General features: G+C 54.4%; 2 protein-coding genes across 3 annotated transcripts in view; both read right to left on the bottom strand.

Moving 5' to 3' along the window:
- Window positions 1–724: 724 nt before the first annotated feature.
- On the bottom strand, window positions 725–2934 carry TREX2 (three prime repair exonuclease 2). The gene is made up of 2 exons (XM_080795257.1): window positions 2284–2934; window positions 725–1794 (listed from the first exon to the last, which is right to left on the bottom strand). Exon 2 carries the CDS (start codon window positions 1758–1760, stop codon window positions 1050–1052), a length of 711 nt encoding a protein of 236 aa, XP_080651383.1. The 5' UTR covers window positions 1761–1794; window positions 2284–2934; the 3' UTR covers window positions 725–1049.
- A 1245-nt stretch (window positions 2935–4179) lies between these two features.
- The window catches only part of HAUS7 (HAUS augmin like complex subunit 7), a gene marked incomplete at its 3' end in the record, with an annotated part of 28292 nt that continues 10732 nt past the window's right edge, over window positions 4180–21739 (bottom strand). The window contains exons 5-10 of one of the 2 annotated variants that reach the window (XM_080795259.1): window positions 11880–11971; window positions 11390–11548; window positions 11180–11276; window positions 10423–10647; window positions 9256–9370; window positions 4180–4250 (exon numbers count right to left, since the gene is read on the bottom strand). In XM_080795259.1, the coding sequence (XP_080651385.1) occupies window positions 4180–4250; window positions 9256–9370; window positions 10423–10647; window positions 11180–11276; window positions 11390–11548; window positions 11880–11971 (759 nt within the window). Of the gene's footprint in view, window positions 4251–9017; window positions 9371–10422; window positions 10648–11179; window positions 11277–11389; window positions 11549–11879; window positions 11972–21739 lie in introns of those variants that run through there. The other variant, XM_080795258.1, reaches the window with a different exon arrangement.

A 21739-nucleotide genomic window follows, 5' to 3' on the forward strand; every position in this document is an offset into this window, starting at 1 on the left:
TGCTGCCGTCACGGTACTGGCCGGTCCTCCTCTCCTGCACACCTCAGGCACCCCTCAGCCCACACGCACCAGGGGGGCCCTCCTAGAGACCGACTTGCACATGTAAGGCCCTTTCCGCGTATGTGCCTGTGTGCAAAAGGGGGCGCCTCCCGATGTCTCCCGCACCCGGAGCAGGTCAGGCAGGCCCTGTGCTGTCTACGGGCCCACCTTTCATCCTGTTGCCACCGAGCAGGGCAGGGACAGAGGCTTCGGGAGAGGAAAGAGCTGCCCAGGATCCACAAGGGGCAAGAACTGGAGCTGGGCTCTGCGCCTAGGCGAGCACGGGGCTCTGCGGGCACAGCACCCCGGGCTCCCTGGAGGCTCTCCTCCGGTTCCGTCCCCAGCACAGATTCGGGGCCAAGGCAGATGATCCGAAGGCCCCCCCCGCCTCCAATTTCCTGAGCCCTGGGGGTGACAATGCAGGGAGTGGGTGATGAGTGAGGCAACAGCAGACCAGAAGGGGAGGAGGCCCGCGTGGGGGACCCCCAGCCCTGCCCATCAGTACCCTGGACCAGCCTCTGAGCAAGGGATCCTCACCCGCACACCCACCCACCAGGCGCACCGCAAGCATAGGTGACCAGGGGGCGGCTGGGGGGGGGGGTGCTCTGCTCTGGCCTGGTTCCCCGCCTGCCCCCTCTGCGCAGGGCGTAGAGGGGCAACGGGAAACTCGCTGGGGAAACTCACTGGTGAGTGGTTGTTGATGTTTATTGAGACCAGGTAAAGGGCGGGAGCCTGCAGCAGCAAACCACTAGAGCACAGTCCGGGGGGGGGGGGCGGTGGTGGCGGGAGAAAGCTCTCGGGCCACAGGGCTACACAGGCCAGGGCCAGGAGCAGGCCCTGCACACACCCAGGGCTAGCGGGCTAAGAGGACGGGGAGGGACGGCGGGGCACTGGTGCGGGGCTAGCTCCGGGCCCCAGAGCCCGACGGAACGGTCAGAGCCGGTGCCGCCCACGGCGCTGGGAGTGGGTCTCATCCCCCCTGGGGGGTGGCCTCGCCGAGCCCCTGGCACTTAGGCTTCGAGGCTCGGGCCATCGGGTGGCACATACATGGGCTCGATGTGGGCCCAGCTTCGGGCCTGCTCGTCGGCCCAGCCAAGCAGCTCGGCAGCCCGGTGCAGGAAGACCAGGAGCAGCGTGTGGACATCGCCCTCGGCCGAGTGGGCTGCGCTGGGCTCCGCCTGGAAGTAGCGGCGGAAGAGGCTGCCCAGGCTGTAACCCTTGCAGCCCTGGGCCCTGGTGCCGTGGCTGTGGGCGCGGTCCAGGCTCCGCAGCGCGGGCAGCGTGTCCAGGCAGACGGTGTCCGCGGGCAGGCGGGCGCCCAGGCGCCGCAGCTCCGTGCACAGCAGCGGGAAGTCATAATCAAAGCCGTTGTGGGCCACGAGGCAGAGGGGGCCCTCCTGGCGGCTCAGGAAGGCCTGCAGCGTCCGCACCACGGCAGCATCGAAGCCAGCCTTCCGGCACCGCGCCAGGCTGGCACTGCTCAGGCCGGTGATCTCACTGGCCTTGGCCGTGAAAGGGCGCTCCGGGCTCATGCACAGCGTGAGCTTGTCCAGGACCCGGGGCAGCACAGGGGCACCAGCCTCATCCCGGTCCGGGTTCTCCAGGGAGGAGCGGTGCACTGCAAACAGGGATATCTCGGCCACCTCAGGATCGACGCTGGGGAGCCCGGTGGCTTCTAGATCCAGGAAGACGAAAGTCTCTGCCCGGGGTGCCTCGGACATGGCGATGCGCTCACAGGGACAGAAAGGCCTAAAGCTGCCAGGGCAAGAGGCACAAAACCCGAGGGCCGGAGTGACGGGGCTGCCGACTGCAGGGCCGATGCTCCAAGCCCCTTTGTCCAGGATGAGGCCTCCCGGGGCCGTGGCACCCTCTCCATTCTGTGCCCCAGTCCCTCCCTGGCCACTGTCACTACTACCAACTAGTAAACAGCAAAAGGTAGGGCCGGTCTGTGCACATCCCGGCCTGGAGGCCTCTGCCAGCTGCCTCCAGGTGCCTGAGAGGCCAAGTGCACCAGGCCCGTGTCACCAGGGACCCAGGGAGGGGCCAGCCCGGGATGGTATCTTCACTGAGACACCTTGGCTGGGAGCCTGCAGTCCTAGGGTCATTTGTCGGGAAACAGGCAGCCAAGCCTCCTTGGTTTGGCCTCCTCTGGCCTCCCTGGCACACCAGGTGCCTTCCCCAACGGGGCCACCTGCCTCTGGGCTCCCGGCGGCTGTCCTCACCGACCCTGCTGCGCTGGCTTACCTGGGGCGGGTGCTGGCCGGCTTCCTGGGCTGCTGGGCACCTGTCTCCACACAGGCTGCTCCAGGCGGCCTTTAATCAGTGGCCGTGGCCCGCCCCCAGCCGCCTGTTGGGCAACGAGGAGGCCTAAGGCCGCAGGACCTGTGCAGCCGGCTCACCGCCCCCGCGCTCACTCACAGGCTGCTAGACACACGCCCTGTGTTGACAAATTGGAAAGCAGGCTCCTGGGCCACCCGCAGCCTCCCCACAAGCTGGGCCATGGGCTGGAGGAACGTGTCATCACAGGCTCAAGGAGGAGGCACGAGCCATCCACCCAGCCTGGCCTCCAAGTCTGACTGGGGCCAGGACTTAGCAGCTGAGCTGGGGCGACTCCCGGCAAGGTGGCAAGTCCCTTTCTCCAGAGCAGAGCTCGACCCGTGTCACAGGGACCAGGCCCTCATGAGGCTAAAGAGCTCGGGAGTGGGCAAGAGGTGCCTGCATGTGCCGTGCTGAGCCAAGAAAGGGAACGGCGCCCTCGGGATGGGACCTGGGTGTCACCCCAGTGACCTCGGACACTTTCCACGCTGCCTGGCTCCCACAGGCTCTCGCAGGCTCGCCCGCCAGCAGGAAGGGGAGATGGTATCTGTTTCACGGGCACAAGGACCCATAATATCTAAGAGGCCTTTAGCAGAGGCTGCCAGGAAGGAGGAAGAGAGGCGAGGCCTCGCCTGGCAAGCCACGTGGGCTCCAGCTGAGCCAACCCCGCCCCACCAAATGGCGGAGGACGAGCGACGGGACATGTCCCTCCCCGCGGGAGGGGAGTGAAGGGCAGCCCCTCGGAGCCCGGACAAGAAGGCCCTCCTTGGCCAGAAAGTGGGCGGCATTGTCCCGAGGACCTCGTTCCGGAGCGAGACACGTCAGTCCTCGGCAGTGGGTGCCCACAGGCCCAGCCTCCTGCCAGGGCCACAGGCAGGCAACTGAGAGGCTGGCTGTGGCCTGCCCGCTGCGGGCCCGCACGAGTCCCTTGGTGGGTGAGGCTGTGGGTGCAGTCGAGCGGCGGTGAACCTGGGCCTCGGCCAGCTGTCTCCTTGTCTGCAGCACCCACGGGGGACTCGACGAGGTGAAGGCACAGAAGCAGGCGAGGCCCACAGCCAGGGCGGGCCTCTGCAGTGGACCAAGTGTTGGGAGGGAGGCCCCTCCTCAAGACCCCTTTGGCCTGTCGCTGGGCTGAGGGAGGCAGAGGCCCCACCCGTCACGCCCGTTCCGTGCTTGCAGGGAGGGAGGTGGCCGTGACAGGCGCACCGCTCAGAGAGATACTGGGTCACCCTGGGAAGCCCAGAGAGCAGCTTCCTGGACAACCAGTCAGGCTACGGGCAAGAAGTCCCCAGGCCGGCGCAGGGAGCCCTGGGGAGGAAGGAGGGGGGAAACACGGGCCCTGGCCACTGGATCCCGGATGGGGTCGGTGCCTGTGGCTGGGCCGTGGCCCTCACGTGGGACCCCAAAGGCCAGTCACAATGGATGCAGCAGGGGGCAGTCGGGTGCCACGGCGAGGTGCAGACTTCTGGGGCTTGACATGGCCCCGTTTAACTGAGCGGGGAAGGGACGGAAAAGGGGCACGGCTAGAGCCGCCTGGGACGGCAGGAAGGCCACAGCCAGGTGCGGCCCGGGACCCAGGGTGCCGGCCCGGGATGAGGAGCCGACGGGGCAGCGGGGCGCCCTGGCCCCCTCAGCTCCAGCCAGGCGGCAGGAGGAGGCGGGTGTGAGGCAGCTTCCTGGAACCCAAGCCTTCCCTTCCCTCCAGCTCACCTCTGCCTCCTCCCTCCTTCCCTCCCAAGCTGCTTCTCCTGCCCGAGGCTCGCCCCGCGCCCCGCGCCCCCCGCCCCCTGGCTCTTCCGCGCGGCGGCACCTCCTGCTCACAGACTACTCCACGCCTTTGTGCAGACTGTCACGGAAGATCTTGTATTTCTGGGTTAGTTCTTCCATTTTGGTGGCTGCAGAGAAAAAAAAAAACAAAAAAAAACGAACAGCAACGTGATTCCTCGTGCTTCCCAGCCTGGAAGAGGCCGCTGCCTGCCCCACCCCGAGCCCTTCCTCGGCCCCGGGCTTCCCTGCGCCTGACCCTCGGGGGGCCTGCAGCCTGGGCGTCCAACTGCCACCGAGATCTGGAAGCTGCTAAGCCGGGAGCTGCTAGGAGGTCGGGGGCTGAAAGCAGAGATGGAAGGCCCTGGAGGCTCCAGGCTGAGCCCCAGGCCAGGTTCTACTCCCTGGGCCACGTCCCTGCCCACCCCGACCCCCACCAGAGCCCGGGAGCCAGGGGCTCTTCCGAGCCGCACGACACGCCGCAAACTGCTCAGACCAGGAACCCCCGCCCCGGCCCGGCAGGCAACTGCTCTGACCTGCTGCTGGGCTCTCAGGGGCCCCAGTCCCCGCGGGCCCCTTGAGGTCCCGATGCAGGTACTGAGCGCAGGGCGCGAAGTACAGGGACTTCCGCTCACTCCCCTCCCCCACCCTGGGGACTCCGGGCTCTTCCCTTCGGATCCCGGGTCAGCGGTGCCTTCACTTAAATACACACCTATTCCCTCCTCCACCAGCCTGCCTCTCTGCCTCCGGCCCGGCGCCCCCCCTCCCCCGCACCACCACGAGGTCTTTAATCGACATTTGGTCCTGCCTGTCCAGAGGGGGACACTGAAGCTCAAGCATCACGCGGTGTGCCTCAGGGTGACGAGGAGGGCCCGGCCCTACCGGCCCTACCGCCCCTCCGCGCCCCTCCGCCCGTCGTCAGCACCCCCGCCGAGCGCACTCGACTATGCTTCCTGTCCCCATCACCTTCCTCCACCCGTGGGGTCTTCCTAGGTCCCTTCCGGAGTCCTCCGCCTCTGCCACAACCCCCCGCCTGCCCACTCTGCCTCCTGGGGCCGCCTCAACGCTGGGTGCCCCACCAGCTCCCACGGCCTGGGCTCTCTCGGCCAGAAGCCAAGGAATTAGCCTCCGGAGGCTGCAGTTCACGCTCCGAAAGCTTGGGCCTCGGCACATTCGGGGTTCCGTCCACTATTTCTCCCTCCTCCTCCTCCTCCTCCTCCGCAGGGCCTGCTCGCCGCTGGGACTGGCCCTCATTTTGCTGATCTGGGCATTTTCTCTCTATTCTTACACACTTGTTTGCCTGCTCCTGCCGTCCTGCCCCCACAGAGCTCTTGCCCTCGATTCTGGCAACCACTTTCAACTTCTAAGGGTCTTTGCTTGTTTTCCTCTTTGTTTTCTCATGGTTTTCTAGGTTAGGGTGTGCTGGGAAGCTCTCGTTTCTGAATGACTTTTCCAGGTCTTTCTTCTCTGTTCCATGGTGCTGGGCCAGGCTGGGGACAGAAGGCCTGGGAAGCTGCTGTGCTGGTCTCGCCTCGCTCTGGTGGAGACACCTGTGTCCCACGTCCTGCGCAGCGTTTCCCAGCAGGAGCTCTGCGGGGGGGGGGGGGCAAGGCAATGGACGTGGCCATCATGTCATGGACACTTGCACCAGAAAAAAGTGGGCTTCAGTTGGGATGCTGAAGCCATGCCGGGAGCCTGGGTTAGCCATTTATTTCAGTCAATTTCTTTATGGAAGGACAGGCAAGGGTCTCACTGGGGGCACCACTCTGTACGGACTGGCCTTGCTCGCACCCTCTGCTTCCGGCCCACTCCCCACTGCCCCCTCCCCCTCCCCCTGCCCCCCAGGGCTGCTGGCCACACGGCCCTGGGACAGCAGCCCATCTACCAGACAGGCCCCACTCTTCTGCCCTGGGCTGTGGCTATCTCCACCTCTCCGCGTCGGCGCTATCAACTCCCCTCCCACGCTCTCCGCACCGTGGCGAGTGGGGCTTCAGGTCCACTCAGCAGAGATGGCGACTGGTGAACGATGATGAAAGGAGCGGCCCAGTCAGTGTCGCCAAGGCCCTCTCCACACACGCAGCAGCATGGCTCAGGACACGGGCCCAGCGGGCACACCCAGCCCCTCACTGCCACGAGGGGATGTGCTACCAACGGAGCCTGGCTACTGACACACAGAGAGGTGGCCCAGCCTCTTGTCCTGGGGAGGGAAGGGCCACAGACACGCAGACCTCCCACAGCCGCAGGTCCCGAAGAGGCCACAGGCCGAGGCCTTGGGTTAGGTCAGGTGGGACACAGGGCAGGCGGGAAGGCCGTCCCGACGGGCCCTGGCACGGAGTCGGCATGGACCGCTTCCCTGGTGTGTCTGTGGCCCAAGAACTCATCTCAAACCACATCTGGAGGGGCCGCGCTGTCCCTCCCCACTCTCCAGACCCACCGAGGGGGCCAGGATCTCAGGGGCGAGCCTGTGGGGCACCCCGCAGAAGGAGGGGGAGGGAGGGGTTCACACAGCAGTCCTGTGAAGGACACTAAGGACCATCATTCCATTAACGATGGCATTTTATTAACAGCAATTATGTACAGTGGCAGGGGGGAGCCACAGTGACAGTGCTGACTAGGATAAATGTTAGGACAAATTTTAAAATGGGGGACTTTGTGGCGGGTCCGTCAGGAAGAAGAGACCCCGCGAGTGCCCGGTATACACGTGGCAAGGCCAAGAGCGGCAAGGCGGCTGGCTGGCAAGTCCACTCAAAGGGAGGGCTCAGAGGCTCTGTGACCTTAAGGCACTCCTTGGGGGTGTCCTGCGGGTAAACATTTACAAGGGAACGCCGGGGCTTGGGAGCAGGTGCGGAGGGGGGCGTCCTCAAGGGCTCTGAGGCGTCCTGCAGGCCTGGCAGTCTAGAAGGCCACACGCACACCCAGGCCTGTGCCAGCACCCAGGAGAGGACGGACGAGGACCTGAACGATCGCCTCTGGCTGACCTCGAGGCTCAGAACGAGCAGGAAGCGAAGGAGACGGAAGTTGTCAACTGTCAACTGTCTGGCTGATGAGCAGCGAGGCTACCTATCCAAGAATCTCTGCGAACTCCAAAAGGGGGAAAGTCAAGGCCATGTGCACCAAGACTGATTTGAATCTGACTGTCCGGAGCCAAAGACCAAGCAGCTCTTGAGCCCCAGAGGAGCAGAGGGCCCGTGGAAGGGTCTCCACGGGGTCCGCAGCTGCGTTCGCATCACAAGCCGAACACGATTCCTACCCGGCTCTTTACAAGTTTGCCAGCATCAGCTACGGGGCGATGAACACGAACAAATGACAGACACACACGGAGACGAGTCTCCCAGAGACGTCACCACCGTCCGGTTAGGACGGCAGCTAGCCGTCAACGGGAAAAGACACGTGGGGCTTCCGAGGGTGCTAGCATGTTCTAGTTCTTGACCTGGGTCATGGTCACACAAGTATTCACTTTAAAATCCCTTGAACTGGAATAAAGGGGGTTGGCCAGAGCACAGGGAAAATACCCAACTATACCCCGTTCCTATTCCACTCCCTCTGAACTGAGCTTCCCACTGAGCACTGTTTTTCTTACAAGAAAGAGCTTTTCTGAATGCACATTTCCATAATAAAACAGTAAATTTACTCAGAAAAAAAGTTTAATTGAAACTAAATGCAGATCCGGGGCGCCTGGGTGGCTCAGTGGGTTAAGCCTCTGCCTTCGGCTCAGGTCATGATCTCAGGGTCCTGGGATCAAGCCCCGCATCTTGGGCTCTCTGCTCAGCAGGAAGCCCGCTTCCTCCCTCTCTCTCTGCCTGCCTCTCTGCCTACTTGTGATCTCTGTCAAATAAATAAATAAATCTTTAAAAAAAAAAAAAAAAAAAAGAAACTAAATGCAGATCCCATCGGCCACATCCAGTAACAGAAATGTCAGAAGGATGCGATCTGGCACAGAGGCCACAGTTAGCCAACAGGGACGGGCCTCACCACCACGCCACCGCCACCGGGAGCCCCGTCCTCGGGGCACAGTCGACGACGGGAACACACTTTATGTCTCAACATGTTTCCTGCATCCTTTGGCAAGCTTGCCAGTGGGAAGGGGTGCATTACCCGTGTTCACTAGGGAGCATCTGAAGGCTACAGAGCAGGAGAGAGAAAAGAAATGAGTAACGCCGCCTCTGATTCCAACACAGAGGACAGCAGCGTCCGCACCCCGGCTCGCTCCCCACGGTGGGTCTTCCACATGTCTGTCCTTTAGACGGGGGAGATCGGCCTGCAGATTCCCTTTGACATTCTGTGCCGTGCAGCTCTACGTCGCCATAACCAACCTTGGAAACAACACTATCCCACCATAATCATAAAACAACAAACACTATCCCATCATAATCACCAAAGCACCTCCCGACGTGAAAACCTTGGGCTGTCTCCATTTTCCGCTATTATAAGTCTTGCAACAGCATCATATATAATAGCAAAAAGCTGAAAATGACCTATAGGCTGGATAATAGAATACGTTAAGCAACTTATAGCAAATACCTGAACAGAAGTGTGTTTGACAATTGAAAACGTTACTTCCAGAACATGGGAAAATGCTTATAACATTTTTTTAAGTTATCTCTACATCCAACGTGGGACTTGAACTCACAACCCCGAGATCAAGAGTCACACGCTCTGTCTACTGACTAAGCCAGCCAGGCGCCCCAGGAAAATGTTTATCATGTGGTCCCAGGAAAAGAACATAATATAAAAGCGTGTATGTGCTGTGATGACACTTACACGAAGAAATAAAAAAGGATGAAAGGACAAAAAATAGAGATAAATAGACCAAAATATGAATATCAACCATCTCTGGGCCACCGGGTCATGGACCGTTTTTAGTAAACCTCCGCACAGCTTGGGGTCATCCCAATTTTCCCACAATTAATTGTTTTATTTTATAACCTGTAGAAAGCATTTTTCCCCCAAGGGAAGAAAAACCTTATGCATCAGAAGAATAAGAAAGTGAGGGACGGTCCCCAGATACTCCCCAAATTCTGGTGGAGCAAGAAACAGGCACGTGTGAGGCAGGCACGAGGCCGAGGCGCACGGGGACGGCCCTACCTCTGACCACGGAGCAGGCAGGCCCAGCCCCAGCGAGCGGCAACCACACACCTAGACTCATGACAGAGTTGTTGCTGCCCCAGCAGATCTGCTCGCCTTGCTGCCGCTTCGCCATCTCCACGGCTTTGGCTGAGGTGTCCGTGACCTCCATGACCGCTTTCAACAGCTGGGAGGGACAGAGAGAGGGAGGCACGTAGGCATTAACCGCTGGTGGGCTGATCTGCAGAAGCCATCTCCGGCCTCCCCCCGGGTTCGCACTGAGCATGTGTTCTTCCCCAGACCCTCAAGCATGGGGCCTTCACCCCCAAGGACAGCCCCGGGAGAGGACAGGACTGCCAGCCAGCTGGAGAGTCACTGACCAGAGCTCTCCATCCTAAGTCCCTTCTTCCAGGCCCAGTGGGGATGCCACACAATGACGTGTCCCATCCCACACTAGTAGCCAAGCAAAGCCACGGGCACAGTGGGAAAAATCAATGTCCCAAGATTAACAAAAGGCGAGGGCCTTCCTGATGAGAAAGGAATGTACCCTCTCTTGCCCTGCTGGCAGAGCTGCAAAGGACAGGCTGGTCAGAGGTTTGGAAGTCTGGGAGTCTTCGTGTTAAAAAACCAAGACAGTGCTTGCTTCAGCAGCACTTAAACTAAAATTGGGGAAAAAAAAAAAAAAAGCAAATGTGGCGGAAGCCCTGAGCCAACATCAGAGGTTTAGCTTGGACTCCAGGGGTCTGAAAGGCGGAACAAAAAAATGAGTAAGTAAATATTTATGTGGTCGGCTCAGCATCGTGAGACCACTTTTTCCTATGTGAGCTGGGTCAGGAGCACAAGCTGGCAAACATCTGTCTGTGTGTCTGGCAGAGTTCTTGGTCATACACAAGAATGAACTAGCCATGATACATTTGGGCATCATGTGAAGACCGAGTGAGACCGATACAGCGACAGAGGCTAGGAGCTAGGACCCAGTGCAGGCAGGACAGGCCCAGGGTCTTGGCTCAGCTAACTGCCCCCCGAAGTGCAGTGCGGCGGACTCGCAGGAGAACATCCATGCCAGCCCTCATCCCTTCCACGCACCAGGAGAAGCGCCCTCCTCACCCGCCCCAGGCCCCAGGCCGAGGCCAGAGCCCAACTGCGCCAAGCCCCTCCCAGCACACCCCCCAGCTGTGGCCGAGGCTGCAGCAGCAGCTGGGAGGGAGGGGAAGCACAAGAGGAAAGGGGGATTCTTACTTGGCTGCACGACGTCAGAGTCTGGTACACGGCCTGGATGATGGGGCCGCACGGGTGGAGATAGGCGCCTGGGCGCGGGCAGCACTCACCCAGCTCGTCGTCATAGACTTGAAGAAAAGCCACGACGAGCTGGTGGAAGTCCGAGATGACCAGGCGCAGCTTCTGGTCCAGGGTGCTGGGGTCAGCCGCACTCACAGCAGCCCCCTGCTTGTGCTGTGCGAAGCACTGCAAAGCCAGAGGCAGAGGGACCCTTGAGGCTGCCTTGCCCCCCCCCCCAGGGCTACCAAGTCTCTTCCCGCACCAGATACGCAGGACCAAAGGCAAAAAAGAGCAAGTGGGTTTTGAGCAAAGCTGCCACGGGCCTCTGCCTGTGGGGGCCACAGCCTCCTCCTCGGGAAAAGGAGGCCAGGCCAAGGGCTGCTGGGAAGGCCACGTGTAAGAAAGCGCACGAAAGCCCACACCCCAGGGCCCAGTGCATCGCCTGCAGGAGGCCAACCCTTTCCATTCTTCGGAAAGCCTCCCCACATCTGCCCGAAGTTTGCCTGCCTCTCTCCTTCCCGTGGGCTGAGCACCCACAGCGTTCTAGAACCCACTGAGCCCTGTGCCTACACCGCCTCAGTTCCGCCTTGTAACACATTCATGGTAAAGGCGGACCAGCCGGGCCTGGGGAAGCGATGCTCCCTGCCCTGAGCCACGAAGGGCCCGGTCAGGCCCTCCGGCCCAACTACCGCAGCCCCCAGGAGCTGGCGCCCCTCACCTCTGCCCTGAGCATCTGCAGCTTGGCAGCACTCTCCTGCAACTTCCCGGCCAGCTCCAGCACCTTCCCCTCCTCCGGCTGCACAGGGGGGCTGGCCCTGCAGGGAGAGAGAGGACACATCCGGCTCGGCGCCACGCCAGGCATCGGAGCGGCCGCAGGCCACACGTGCAAGGGCTCGTCTCAGGTGACGGAACCAAGTGGGACACATACCTCGGCCAGTCATTGCTCTGCTGGTCAAGGAGGGGCTGCATGTCCAGGGGCCACAGGTCACACTCTGGGCTCAGGAGCGTCTGCAGGCGGGGGCCGGAGAAGAGCTCCCCCAGCAGTGCCTCGTTCTTCTCTCTGGTACCCTCTAAGTGCTCCTTCACACTGCCAAGGCAGCCCCAAGGCCATGTCGTCACTGGCCAGAGCATGGCCTCCGGGAGATGATGTCTCCCCCAGAACCTGCCCTGCTTGGACGGCAGGGACCGGGCCCCAGTCCTTCAAGAGCCCACCTTCCCCGGCAGGTGAGTCCGCTGGGCTCACCCCCGACCGCGCCAGCGTGTAGCTGCGCTGCCCACACGGAAGTGAAGACCCCAGCTGGAGACGCACCTGCTGCTGGGCCTAGGCGCCCCGTGGGCCCCCTAGCCTCGCCAGCTCCACATAAAGCTCCGAGGGTGCCCACCGGGCCTTCCACGGAGGGCCCACCCTGAGCCTTTACCTGGGGCAGCTGGAGTATCCGACGGTCAGGCTCCGGACGGCATCCAGCAGCTGGTCCAGGAGGTGCAACTGCTTCTGGGCGCAGGCCCGGCCCTGGGCAGGGAAGAGGGGGCGTGCTCACTAGCCGGACGCGCGGGGGGCCCCACCCCACACCCTGCCCTGCTGGGGCCGCTGGAAAGGAGCGCTTGGGCCGGCGGCATTTGCGACTGGCTTGGGGACGACGGTCACTGAGCGCTCCCAGCCTCGGGAAGGGCCCAGCACGCGTCCTCCAGCGCGGCTCCTCGCGGGAGGCCTTCCCCGCCGGCCCGGCCCTCGGCTGCACGGCCACGTCAAGACCGGTGACTCTGGAAGCTCATCAGCCTAAAACTGGCTCCTTGGACCCACCACTGCCTCCTGTTGACCCATTCTCCCAGTCTGCCCCAGTGACAGAGCCCGAGAGACACACCCGCACACAACCCTGGAGCAGAGCTGAGGTGCGGGGCGCGGGACATGGCCTGGGCAGGAGACAGCCTGGGCAGAAACGCAAGAGCAGCTATCACTCAGGACCCCACAAAGCCTTGACTAGCGGCCAGAGCTGGGACGTCCTGCCTGCTGCCCTCTCCTCAGCACAGCCCTGACTCTGACAGCTGTCCCCACCCGGGCCCAGTGCTCAGGGCTCGGCCGGCCTGGCGCAGGGCTGGGACTGTGGTGCCGATCGCACCAGCAACCCTCTTCGTTCAGCCAGCCGCACTGGTATCTGTACTGAGATGCACACACCAGGAAATGACCCTTTCTAAGGCTCAGTGGTTATCAGGACAGTCACAGAGCTGTGCAGCCACTGCCATTTGCTGATAAGTCCGGGACATCACCATCACCCCCAAAAGCGCTCCTGTCCCCACCCCCCACCCCCACCCTAGTCCCCAGCACCCACCGACCTCCTTTCTGCACCTATAGATCTACCTCTTCTGGACACTTCCTATAAATGGAATCTCACGTGTGGGGTCTTTTGGGACCGGCCCCCTTCACTCAGCATCGCGTTTTTAAGGTCCCTCATTATTGTTGATTTGTCCATTCCCCAGTTAAGGGGAACTGGGGTTTTTTCCTACTTTTTGGCTCTTAAGCAATACTTGCCGCTCCGGGACAAGTTTCTGCACAGCCCTACAGCTGACAGCGGAAGTGCTGGTCACGGGGCCACTGCGGGGCTCACCACTCGGAGGAGCCGCTGGACCACGTGCCCCTGTGGTTACACCGCCTGGCGCTGCCCGCGTCTGCTCGAGCTCGGGGCTGTGCAGCCGGGACCTCACGGCAGTTGGGTTTGCGCCCCCGATGACAGGTGGCACCTGAACACATGCTCCTTGGCCATTTGCTGGTCTTGGGAGAAATGTATTCGGAGCTTCTGCCCATTTTTGAGTCGGGTTACTTGTTTTTTTCTCACGGAGTTGTGAGAGTTCTTTGTACACTCTGGATGGTAGACCCTTGCCAGATCCATGACTGACAAAGATTCTCTTTCAGTCTGTGGATTCTCTCTGCTTTCTCGATGTCCTTTGAAGCACCAAAGTGGCTCATTTTAGTGAAGTCTAACTGATCTTTTTCTTTCTTTTTACTTGTGCTTTCAGTATCAAAATGACTTTTTAAAAATATTACGAACTCATGGATTTGAGTTCAGAGAAGGGGCTCAGCCTGCTGCAGTCACTGTCCTTATGATGCAGGCGTCATCCCCACGACATCCCTTCCTTGGCCACTGAGGGCTACTGCTAGCTGGCGCCCCAGTCCTTTAGATACAACTCAAGTCTCGGGTATCTGCCCTGTCCTCTCATGTGACAAGGTGCTCCTGACACAACTGGTACATTTCCTGCCCCAGGCCTGTGTCACAACCGGAGTGTCATTGTTCTTGGCCTTTTAAGAAGCCAAGACCAAGGAAATACAAAGAGCAAGGAAATACATATATATCCACACACTGTTTTTGAGTTAAAATACATTAAAAGCTCACCCTGATATTCCCAGCTCAAATTTCAGACTATGGCCTTTGACCAAACCTAATGATCTTATACCCATACCTCCTTTCTCCCATGCCCCAGCTCCCAGCTCCCAATATACTGACATACATTATTTTTTTGTTTTTATTTTGTATTCCATAAAAGGGAATGAAGTACTGATCCATGTGCCAACATGAATGACCCCTGCAAATATGATGCTAAGTGAAGAAGCCGTTACGAAAGGCCACGTGCCGTATGACTCCATTTACGTGAAACAGAGACAGTAGAGTGATGGGTGCCAGGGTCTGTGGGTAATGGGGAATGACGGCTTAATGGGCATGGGATCCCCTTTAAGGGTGATGAAAATGTTCTGGAACTAGACAGATGTACTTAGTGCCACTGACTGCACCCTTAAAAATAGTTCAGATGGTAAATCTTATGTTATGTGTATTTCACCACAACAAAACAATGTTTTTAAAAAAGAACCCTTCAGAGCCTGCTGGGAAATCTTTTTAAGGGTCAAAATGGTAAATATTGGGGTGCCTGGGTGGCTCAGTCAGGCATCTGCCTTCAGCTCAGGTCATGGTCCTGGAATCCTTGGATAGAGCCCCACACCACATCAGGGTCAGTGGGGAGCCTGCTTCTCCCTCTCCCCCCAACTGCCCACTTGTGCTTTCCGTCTCTAACTAAAATCTTTTTTAAAGGGTAAATATTATGCTATGTGCAATTTACCACAATGAAAAAAATCTTTAAAGATGAAAAGGAAGAGAGAGGGGTTAGAGTTCCAGGTAAGACTTGAGGGCCCAGTTTCCCCCATCCAGTGAGCACCCACACCTAGGAGTGGGACAGAATGTGTGTGTTGGGTGTCTCAAGTCTTGGAAGGGCAAATATCAGCAGGCACGTCAGGGAGGCATGCCAGAGTCCAAGGTTACCACTGAGACTGGTGATGACTTACCATGTTCTCTCCTCTGGTCTCCCTGGACCTGCACTCAGCCTAGGTCAAACCCAGAAGGGAGCATAATGGTACAGAAAACTCCAGAAAAGGAAACTCCTCACACTCAGGGAGAACAAGGGAAATTCCTGGCCTTCTCTCTCTCTGCTCTATGACCCCAGATGCCAGGCAATGTCATGGCAGGGGTGGCGGCAGCAACAAAGGTGGCTAATAACAGAAAACTGCTCGGGGAGCAGGGAATCTTCCTCTCCATTCAGTGGAGCTACGGGGGGAGGGCAAGCAAACCCTTCATTGCTTCTTCCACTCTGCGCCCCCACCACAGTGTTACAGTCACAGAAGTGGCTAGTTTATGGCTGTGGGACAGCAAAGGATGGCCCTTTCCCCAGAAGCCAGATAGAACCAAAGAGACGACAGGAAGGGAGATCTAAGGAAAGTAACCCTACAAATTTGTTTACAAATGCCTGGACTCACCCCCACGCATGCAGGGGTAGATCTGATCTTGATGAACATCCCGAAGAATGATTACAGGGGAGAGGCCAACACCCAGGTCCTGGGCAACCGTAGGGTGGTACGCACACAGGACAGGGCCGAGCAGCGGCACAAAGGCTGCAGACGCTGAGCTGACGTCGGCCGGAACCACAGGCCAGAGGAGGAGGCAGGACGTGTGGCTTAACCCCAAACGGGTCACGTGCCTGCTGAAACACAAACACCCATGTTCCCCGTAAAGTTTAACAAGGCCCAGAGACAAAGTCCTAGTCAGGAATGTCCGGGATGCGATCCACCATTATTTGGCACACGAAGAAGACCGTGAAAACCTCAACTTGCACGAGAAAAGACAATCAGCAGACACCCATCACAAGATGGTGCAGATGCTGGAACTACCCGACAAAGTTAAAGCGGTCATTACAAAAACGCTCAGGACGTCACCATGAACGCTCTTGAAACAAAAGTTAAAAGAGAAAATGTCAGCAAAGAAACAATTTTTTTTAAAAACAGGAAATATCTTTTAGAGCTGGAAAATAGAATAACTGATATAAAAAACTCACTTGTGGCCCAAACAGCAGATTGGAAGGGACAGAGGCGAGAGTCAGTGAACTTGAAAACAGATTAACAGAAACTATCCATTGTGAGCAACAGCAAGGAAAAAAACACCGAAAAAAATTAAGAGCCTCATGGCCATGTGGTACAATAATAAAAGGTCTAACACGTGTGTCATAGGAGCCCCAAAAGGAGGGGAGAAAAACATGTGGGCTGAAAAAATATTTGAAGGGATGATGGCTGAAAACTTCCCAAATTCAGAAAAAGACACAAACTTACAGATCTGAGAAACTGAGTGAATCCAAATAGGACAAACCCGAAGAAATATTCCCACAAACACGTAATCAAATTGATGAAAACTAGTGACAAAGAAAAAAGTTTTAAAGCAACAGGAGAAAATCAATGCATGACCCATAGGGGCAAAATTATTCAAATGACTGCAGATTTCTCCTCGGAACCTATGGACAGAGAACTGCCAACACAAAATTACATATTCAGTAAAAATACCCACCAAGAACGAAGGGGAACTGGACATACTCAAATAAGTGAACGCTGAGAGAACTTGGACCTAGCAGACCACTTCCAAAAGAATTGCTAAAGGCCGTCCTTCAGAAAGAAGTGAAATGATACTGGAAAGAAACTTAGAACATCACAAAAGAAGGAAGAATAAAGGACAAAACCTCACAATCAGCTCAGCAGATGCAGAGAAAGCATTTACAAAATTCAGCACCCTTTCAGGATACAAACACTAACAAAGAGGAAGAGAAGGGAGCACCCCCACCTGAAAAAGGGGTAACATCCACTCAGTGGCGATCGAATGCCTTCCTCCTCAAATCACGGACAGGACAAGGATGCCCACTCTTGCCACTTCCATTCAACACCGCCCTGGAGGTGTTATCCAGAGCAATTAGGCAAGAAAAAACAAATTTAAAACATGCAAATTCAAACGGCCAGGATAAAACCATCTCTACTTGCAGATGACACAATCTTATATATAGAAAACCTTAAGGGATCCACTAGAAAGATCACTGGAACTGGTACACAAGTTCAGCAACCCGGCAGGATACAAGAGCAATATGCAAACGTTAATTGTATTTCCACAAGCTAGCAAACAGTAACACAAAAATGAAACTGAGAAAACAATTCCAGGGCGAGTGGTAAGAGGACAGAGGAGTAGGGTGACCTGAACTCTGCCTCCTCACTGGAACACAGCTAGATAAAGACTGGATCATTCTGAACACCCATGAAATCAATCAGAAGTCTTGGAGAATATCTCGCCCATCGACAAACCAGAAAAATGACCCACAGAAACTTCTCGTCACAAGCAGACCAAAGCACACCTAGGATCTAGGTTCCTATATGTATTTTATTTTATCTTACATACTTTTTAAGGTTTTTTTTTTTCATTTTTTTCATTTTTCTTTTTTCTTATTTCTTTTTGTATTTTTTTCCCTCCAAAATGACAAGATGGAGGAATTCACCCCAAAACAAAGAACAGAAAGAAACGACAGCCAGAGATTTAATCAATGCAGACACAAGTAAAATGTCTGAACTAGAACTGAAGACAATTATAGGGATAATAGCCGGGCTTGCAAAAAGTATAGAAGAAACTAGAGAATCCCCTACTGCAGAGATAAAAGAATTAAAATCTAGTCCGGCCATAATTAAAAATGCTATAACCAAGATGTAGTCCCAAGCAGAGGTCATAAAAATGAGGATGAATGAGGGCACCTGGGGGGCTCAGCCATTAAGCGTCTGCCTTTGGGTCAGGTCAGGATCCCAGTGTCCTGGGATCGAGCCCCACATCAGGCTCCCTGCTCGGCAGGAGGCCTGCTTCTCCCTCTGTCGCTTCCCCTGCTTGTACTCCCTCTCTCACTCTCTCTCTCTCTCTGTCAAACAAATAAATAAAATCTTTAAAAAAAAAAGAGGATGAATGAAGTAGAAGAGCAAATCAGTGATCTAAAAGATAAAATGATGGAAAATAATGAAGCTGAAAAGAAGAGGGAAAGAAAATTATTAGATCATGAAGGTAGACTGAGGGAACTCAGTGATCCCATAAGGCAAAATAATGTCCATATTATAGGATTTCCAGAAGATGAGGAGGAGAAAGAGGCAGGCAGTTTATTTGAACATATTATAGCTGAGAACTTCCCTAATCTGGGAAGTTCCAGTCCAGAAGGAACAGAGAACCCCCCTCAAAATCAACAAACATAGATCAACACCTTGACATATTATAGTGAAGCTTGCAAATTACAAAGATAAAGAGAAAATCCTGAAAGCAGCTCAGGACAAGAGGTCCTTAATCTACAAGGGTAGACACATAAGGCTGGCAGCAGACCTACCACAGACACCTGGCAGGCCAGAAAGGACTGGTATGACACAGTCAACGCGCTAAGTGGGAAAAATCTGCAGCCACGAGTACTTTATCCAGCAAAGCTGTCATTCAGAACAGAAGGAGAGGTAAACAAGCTTCCAGGACAAACAAAAACTAAAGGAATTAGTGAACTAAACCAGCCCTGCAAGAAATATTAAAGGGGATCCTATGAGCGGAGAGAGAGCCCCAAAATAACAAAGCCCAGAAAGGAACAGAGATAATGGCCAAGAACGATGACTTTATAGGTAATACAATGGCACTAAATTCATATCTTTCAATAATTATTCTGAATGTAAATGGACTAAATGCTCCAATCAAAAGACATAAGGTATCACAAAGGACAAAAAATAGATAAATAAAATAAGACCCACTGATACACTGCTTACAAGAGACTCATTTTAGACCCAAAGACACCTCCAGACTGAAAGTGAGGGGGTGGAGAACCATCTATCGTGCATCAGAAAGAGTGGGCATCAAAAGAGTGCTGGAGTAGCAATCCTTCTATCAGACCAACTAGATTTTAAACCAGAGACTATAAAAGGAGATGAAGAAGGGCACTGTATCACAATAAAGGGGTCTACCCAAGAAGAAGATCTAACAACTGTAAATACTGATGCCCCTAACATGGGAGCAGCCAAATATGTAAACCAATTACTAACAAAATAAAAGAAACTCATTGATAATAATACCATAATAGTATTAACACTGCATCCACAACAATGGACAGATCACCTAAACAGATCAACAAGGAGACAAGGGCTTTGAATGAAACGCTGGACTGACAGACTTCACAGATATATTCAGAGTATTTTATCTTAAAGCAGCAGAACACACATTTTTCTCTAGTGCACATGAGACATTCTCCAGAACAGATCACATCCTGGGTCACAAATCAGGCCTCAACTGGTACAAAAAGACTGAGATCATACCATGCATATTTTAAGACCGCCACAATGCTATGAAACTTGAGGCAGCCACAAGAAGAAATTTGGAAGGACCACAAATACATGGAAGTTAAAGAACAACCCATGAAAGAATGAATGCAACAACCAGGAAATTAAAGAAGAATTTTAAAAATACATGGAAGAAATGAAAATGAAAACACGACAGTTCAGAACTTTTGGGATGCAGCACAGTGGTCCTAAGAGGGACGTATATAGCAATAGAGGCCTTCCTCAAGAAGCAAGAAAAGTCTCAAAATATACAACCTAACCTTACACCTTAAGGATCTGGAAAAAGAACAGTAAATAAAACCTAACTCAAGCAGGAGAAGAGAAATAATAAAGATTAGAGTAGAAATCAATAACATAGAAATTAAAAAAAAAAAAAACCAGAACAGATCAACAAAACCAGGAGCTGGTTTTTTGAAAGAATTAATAAGATTGATAAACCCCTGGCCAGACTTATCAAAAAGAAAAGAGAAAGGACCCAAATAAATAAAATCATGAATGAAAGAGGAGAGATCACAACCAACACTGAAGAAATGCAATTATAAGAACGTATTATGAGCAACTATATGCCAACAAATTAGGCAATCTGGAAGAAACAGAGAAATTCCTAGACACATATAAACTACTAAAACTGAAACAGGAAGAAATAGAAAATCCAAACAGACCAGCAAAGAAATTGAAGCAGTCATCAAAAATCTCCCAACAAACAAAGAGCCCAGGGCCAGATGGCTTCCCAGGGGAATTCTACCAAACACTGGAAGAATTAATACCTATTCTTCTGAAACTGCTCCAAAAAATAGAAATGGAAGGAAAACTTCCAAGCTCCTTCTATGAGGCCAGCATTACCCTGATCCCAAAACCAAAGATCCCACTAAAAAGGAGAACTAGAGACCAATAACCCTCATGAACACGGATGCAAAAATTCTCCCCAAGACACTAGCCAACAGGATCCAACAGTACATCGAAAGGATTATTCACCACGACCAAGTGGGATTGATTCCTGGACTACAGGGTGGTTTGACATCTACAAATCAATCAGTGCGACACATGACATAATAAAAAAAAGGACAAGAGGGGTGCCTGGGTGGCTCAGTGGGTGAAGCCTCTGCCTTCGGCTCAGGTCATGATCTCAGGGTCCTGGGATCGAGCCCCGCATCGGGCTCTCTGCTCAGCGGGAGCCTGCTTCCCCCTCTCTCTGTCTGCCTCTCTGCCTAGCTCTGATTTCTCTCTGTCAAATAAATAAAAAAATCTTTAAAAAAAAAAAAGGACAAGAACCATATGATACTCTCAATAGATGCAGGAAAAGCATCTGACAAAATACAGCATCCTTTCTTGATCAAAACCGTCCAGCATAGAAGGATAGAGGGAACAAAGCTCAACACCACAAAGGCCATGTATGAAAGACCCACAGCGAATATCAGCCTCCATGGGGAAACACTGAGCGCTTTCCCCAAAGCTCAGGAACATACAGGGGTGCCCACTCTCACCACCCTTGTTCAACATAGCACTGGAGGTCCTAGCCTCAGCAATCAGTCCACAAAAAGAAATAAAAGGCATCCAAATCAGCAAAGTCAAACTTTTGCTCTTTGCAGACAACATGATACTCCATGTAGAGAAGCCAAAGGACTCCATCAAAAAAGAAACTGCTAGAACTGATACAGAAATTCAGCAAAGTCACAGGATATAAAATCAATGCACAGAAGACAGTTGCATTTCTTTTTTTTTAAGATTTTATTTATTTATTTATTTATTTGAGCGAGAGACAGCAGGAGCAGGAGGAGCAGCAGGCAGGAGAGAGGGAGAGGAAGGCTCCGTGCCGTGCCGGAAGCCCGATGTGGGCTCGATCCCAGGACCCAGGGGTCATGACCTGAGCCGAAGGCAGATGCTTCACCGACCGAGCCCCCAGGTACCCTGTCAGTTGCTTTCCTATACAGTAACAATGAAGCAGCAGAAAGAGAAATCAAGAACTCAATCCCATTTACAACTGCACCGAAAACCGTTAAGTATCTAAAAAAAAAAGTATCTAGGAATAAACCTAACCAAAGAAGTAAAAAATCTGTACTCTAGACACTATAGAATATTTATTAAAGAAACTGAGGACGACACAAAGAAATGGAAAAACATTCCATGCTCATGGGCTGGAAGAACAGATATTGTTAAAATGTCTAAGCTGCCCAGAGCAATCTACACATTAATGCAATCCCTACCAAAATACCACCGGCATTTTTCACAGAGCTGGAACAAACAATCCTAAAATTTGTATAGAACCAGAAAAGTCTCTGAATAGCCAGAGGAATGCTGAAAAAGAAAATCCAAAGCTGGAGGCATCGCAATGCCAGATTTCAAGCTCTATTACAATGATGTAATTTATCAAGACAGCATGGTACTGGCACAGAAACAGACACATAGATCAGTGGAACAGAGAGCCCAGAAATGGACCCTCAACTCTATGGTCAACCAATCTTTGACCAAACGGGAAAGAACGTCCAGTGGAAATAAAAGACAGTCTCTTCAAAAAACGGTGTGGAGAAAACTGGACAGCCACACGCAGAAAGAGAAACTGAACCATTTCTTACACCATACATAAAAATA

The sequence above is a fragment of the Martes martes genome (assembly GCF_963455335.1).
Source record: "Martes martes genome assembly, chromosome: X".
NCBI classification, from domain to species: domain Eukaryota; kingdom Metazoa; phylum Chordata; class Mammalia; order Carnivora; family Mustelidae; genus Martes; species Martes martes.